This window comes from Pistacia vera, unplaced genomic scaffold (assembly GCF_008641045.1).
Source record: "Pistacia vera cultivar Batoury unplaced genomic scaffold, PisVer_v2 Contig373, whole genome shotgun sequence".
NCBI classification, from domain to species: Eukaryota; Viridiplantae; Streptophyta; class Magnoliopsida; order Sapindales; family Anacardiaceae; genus Pistacia; species Pistacia vera.
In genome coordinates this window covers 385912-390596 of record NW_022196194.1, presented here as the reverse complement: position 1 = coordinate 390596, position 4685 = coordinate 385912, and the positions used below count along the sequence as shown (strand labels likewise).

Sequence of the window (4685 nt, the reverse complement as noted above, 5' to 3'; positions counted from 1 at the left end):
TTCATATCCAAATTTTATGGTCAAATTTTTACAAATATATTTTTCACCCTTTACTGTATCATAACTGTAAAGTTTTCGTACCCTTTTATTGCCATACTCTTATTTACTAACTAGGCTTCAAATTAATATAGAGAATTTGTTTTTAATTTACTGATTAAAAAATTACCAAACAAATATTTAATATTATTAAAATGTAAATTGAAAAGTCTTAGGGTATAATAATAAATTATTTTAACAAAGTGCATCAAAATATTCTATCAATAAATCATTTATAAAAAAATATATCTAACAATTATTCAACAATTTATTCAACTTTAATATAATATTAAAAAAATTTACCAAACACATTTTCTTATTCAAATTCTATTCTAATAATAATAACTTAACACAACTAACTTTTCAAAAATACTATTTTAAATACTCCACTAAACACCACCTTCCTTATCCACTGTAGGTCTTAGTCATTGGACTCTATGTGACTCCGTCCCTTATAGTAGAGATCCGGGCAACCGGTTGGTTTATGTTTTCGAATACAATAATGTTATGCTTACTCACGAACTTACTATCCGCCTTACTCACCTTTGTTAAAATTACATATGGTATCCGTATTATGCTTATGGTATCCTTACTATGCTTTATATTTACAAAGGTTAGTAAGATAGTAAGTTTGTGAGTAAGCATAACATTATTTCGAATAACACCATCTTAATTATACCTTAAGGGTAAAACCGTCTTTCCTGGTTAAACTTTATACTTATATTTTGGTTTTTGTTGCAGAAGAAAAAATTTCTTAATTGTGTTTGTGCAAAGAAACGTATGATTTGTGTCGCTGTAGTGAAATCCTTTAAGATTAATTGTAGGTTGAAATTAGATATGCTGATGATTCTAGAATCATTGTGAAGGGAGAAGTAAACATTATCTCCGATCATATTTCCAAAATGAAATACGAATTGGTCACTCTGTTGTGGTTCTTGGGTTTCTTGCACACAAAGTGTTTGATAAATTGCTACCTCTAAATTACTCTAGTCGTCTTGCCATACTTCCCACCATGCTCTCCGCCCAAAGAATCAAACTAGAGACAAGCATAACTATAATCCCCTCTTCAGCCGAAGAAATTGCAAACAATGATGATCTTTTGATTGAATTACTCATTCGTCTTCCATTCAAGTCCTTGCTCATATTCAATTCAGAATCCAAACACTGGCTGTCCCTTATCTCCGATCCTGACTTCTCCGACCGAAGTCTTATACCCAGACCCATCTCTGGCCGCTTTTTGTGTAATATTGATCGTTCAGAATACGACTTCATCATTCTTAATTCCAGTTCATCTCGCAATCCCCTTCAATTGCTTACTTTGGGTGATGATTCGTCAAAGATCATGGTTCTGCATTCTTGTATTGGTCTCTTATTGTGTTGCAGTTTGAAAGTAAAGGAGTTTTCCCCCTACTTAAATTTGAAGTATTTCGACAACTATCATGTTTTCAATCCCACTGCCAAGCAATACACTATGCTTCCTCCAATCCGTGCCAGAACTAGAGTCTTTAGAGCTATTCTGGGTATCTTCTTGGCATTTGATCCTTCGAAATCGCCTCATTGCAAAGCCATTTATGTAAGGAGTATTTGTGATTCCTTAGAAAATACCCGTTTTGAGATGCTCATTTACTCGTCAAAAACTGGGGGTTGGCAACATTCTGGAAATACTTTCGTTGGTCCATTCAGTTTAAATGCAGGGGGTGGTGTTTTCTGGAACGGTGCCGTTCACTGGATTAATTTTAGGCTGAAATCTTTATATTTGGACATTGAAGAAGAGAAAGTGGGAGAAATGCCAATGCCTCCTACTCCTGATGGATTTGCGCACAGGAGTTTTTCTTACTTTGGAGAGTCTCGAGGCCATTAACATCTTGTTGAGACTTATAGTTCCAGTGCTGTTCAATTTAATATGTTTGAAATTGAGAAAGACTACTCCAGGTGGTTCGTCCAGTATCAGGTTGATCTTCGTGGGGTTGCAACAGCATTTCCTGAAATGCTTTACAGTGATTTTAATCAACATTACTGTTTTCAATATTGTGCGTGGTAAGGGAAGAGAATGACGATGACTCATATATAGAGTTGCAGTTGCCTAACAAAGTAATTCAATACAATCTCAAGGAGAAAACTTTCGAGACACTTCATCTGTTTGTTCCAAATGTTTCTAAAAAGAGGAATAGATATGCAAGACATTATCAATGGGTTGATACTTTTCAACAAATTAAGAGTCTGGCTTGTGTTTAGTGATGTTTATGTTCAGGTGATCATGGGTTTCGCCATTCTTCTTGTGATTTCACGTCTTTTATTTTGTGATGTATGTTGGTGATTATGAATTGCTACAACTATGATCAAAGATTTGTTTAGGTCATTCTGTGTTTGATAACTTTATAGTCCGATTATAAAGAATCACAAACCACCCAGAATAGACTTCGTCCATAACGTAGAAATCAAATTAGTAGCGTCAACTCTCAAGACTCTCCAAAATACCTGAAACTCCTCCCACCCTCCCAATCTTTAGGAATTTGAGTTGTACTAGGCATGTCATTTCTTAACGTTTGTCTACGTCATCATTGAATGAAAAAAAAAAAAAAGAAAAAAAGGCAACACCGGCCATATTGAACTGCAGACCATCAGGTGCAGCTTGTAAGAATGTTTTAGAACAATTACTATCTTTCCCTCCGTTTCCTGTAAACCATTGACACCAAAAAAATTACAAAATCTTTAACACAAACATCTGCTGAAAACAACTCAGCTATGAAAAATAGCGAAGTGGAGAATGTTGGGGGTATACAGTTTTAAACACTTGGTCTCTACTGGATCTGAGTTTGCTTTCGGAGGTTAGATCGGGGGGCCTCTAGGCTGAACATGGCCTCTCCTTGTCAAGCCACCCAAAAAGATCTGGTATTTTTTTTTTTTTTTTGGGGGGGGGGGGGGGGGGGGGGGGGGGAGGATTATTTTTGTAATTTTCACAATTTACAGATCTTAATTTTTTCTAATCATGTCTAATTGGAGGATAAAAGAATAAGTAATTTACTTTTATCGTGTTTGTTAATTAATTCCACAATACTGTATTTTCATTATATACAAGGGTGAAACCGTCTTTTTCTATTAAGCTTATACATGTACATGATGTACTTCTGTCCAGGAGGGAGTTGCAGATCTAAAAACATTCTTGAGTTTTTGTGGAAGAGAAAATGGGATCTGGGTTCTTTCATTGGAACCCTTCAAGATTGATTGTAGCTTCAGATTAGATTTGCTTATGATTCTACAGTCATTGTGAAGGCTGAAGTCAGGATCCCGTGGGTGCAGATATTTTTGCCAAAACACATGCATGTGGCCTGGTCTGTCGGGTTATTAGATTGTGTTGGTACACCAAGTGTTTGATAAATTGCCGCTGCGGCTCTCTCACAATATTTGCCGCCACGATGTCCGTCCAAGGAGTCAAGTTAGACACAAGCATAACTCGAGCTATCTCCTTAGCTGAAGAAATTGCAAACAATGATGATCTTTTGACCGAGTTGCTTATTCGCCTCCCCATCAAATCCTCCGTCAAATTCAAATCTGTATCCAAACACTGGCTGTCCCTTATCTCCAACCCCCACTTCTCTGTCCGCCTTAGCCTTGCCCCCAGACTCACCGCTGGCCTCTTTTTGCGTAATGTTGATAGCACAGAATACGACTTCATCAATCTGGTTTCCAGTTCTCCACGCGCTCCCTTCAAATTGCTTACTCTTGGTGATGAGTCGTCACAGATCATGGTTCTGCAATCTTGTAATGGTCTCTTATTGTGTTGCAGTTTGAAAGCACAGGAGTTTGCCCGCTTCTTAGATTTCAACTTTTTTGAGAACTATTATGTTTTCAATCCCACTACCAAGAAATACAAAATGCTTCCTCCACTACCTGCCAGAACTGGAGTCTTTAGAGCTGTTCCTGGTATTTTCTTGGCTTTTGATCCTTCCAAATCACCTCATTACAAAGTCATCTGTGTAAGGAGTATTTATGATTCTTTAGAAGATACCCGTTTTGAGATGCTGATTTACTCATCCAAAACTGGGGGTTGGCAAGTTTCTGGAAATACTTTCCTTGGTCCATTCAGTTTAACTTTATTGGGTGGTGTTTACTGGAATGGTGCCATTCACTGGATTAATTTTTGGCAGAAATCTTTATATTTGGACGTAGAAGAAGAGGAAGTGCGAGAAATGCCAATGCCTCCTATACCTGATGGATATGAGGACAGAATTTTTTGCTACTTTGGAGAGTCTGGTGGCCATTTACATCTTGTTGAGATTTATAATAACCTCAGCGTTCTATTTAATGTGTTTGAAATGGAGAAAGACTACTCCAAGTGGTTTGTGAAGTATCAAGTTGATCTCCGTGGAATTGCTACAGCATATCCTGAAATGCTTTTCCGTAATTATGTGAATCCAGATTCCTTCAGGTATTCAATCCTGTGTCTGGTAAGGGAAGAGTATGATGATAACTCATATGTAGTGTTACACTTGTCCAAGAAAGCAATTCGATACAATCTCAAGGAGAAGACTTTTGAAACGCTTCACCAGTTTGCTCCAAGTGGTTCTAAAATTCGTGATAAATTTGCGATACAATATATATGGTCTGATGCTTTTCAACACATTGAGAGTCTAGCTTGTGTTTGGTGA

At 36.9% G+C, this 4685-nt stretch overlaps 2 protein-coding genes across 2 annotated transcripts; both read left to right on the top strand.

The window, feature by feature from the left end:
• Positions 1-814: 814 nt before the first annotated feature.
• LOC116140549 (F-box protein At5g07610-like) lies at positions 815-2078 on the top strand. Its single transcript, XM_031426172.1, has one exon. The coding sequence runs from the start codon at positions 1049-1051 to the stop codon at positions 1895-1897; it is 849 nt and encodes a 282-aa protein (XP_031282032.1). The 5' UTR covers positions 815-1048; the 3' UTR covers positions 1898-2078.
• Positions 2079-3452: 1374 nt separating this feature from the next.
• On the top strand, positions 3453-4685 carry LOC116140516 (F-box protein At5g07610-like). Its single transcript, XM_031426143.1, has one exon. The coding sequence runs from the start codon at positions 3453-3455 to the stop codon at positions 4683-4685; it is 1233 nt and encodes a 410-aa protein (XP_031282003.1).

Bases quoted from the DNA above. Each gene is read 5' to 3' on its own strand.
- LOC116140549 (XM_031426172.1), top strand. From the start codon at position 1,049: ATGCTCTCCGCCCAAAGAATCAAACTAGAGACAAGCATAACTATAATC.
- LOC116140516 (XM_031426143.1), top strand. From the start codon at position 3,453: ATGTCCGTCCAAGGAGTCAAGTTAGACACAAGCATAACTCGAGCTATC.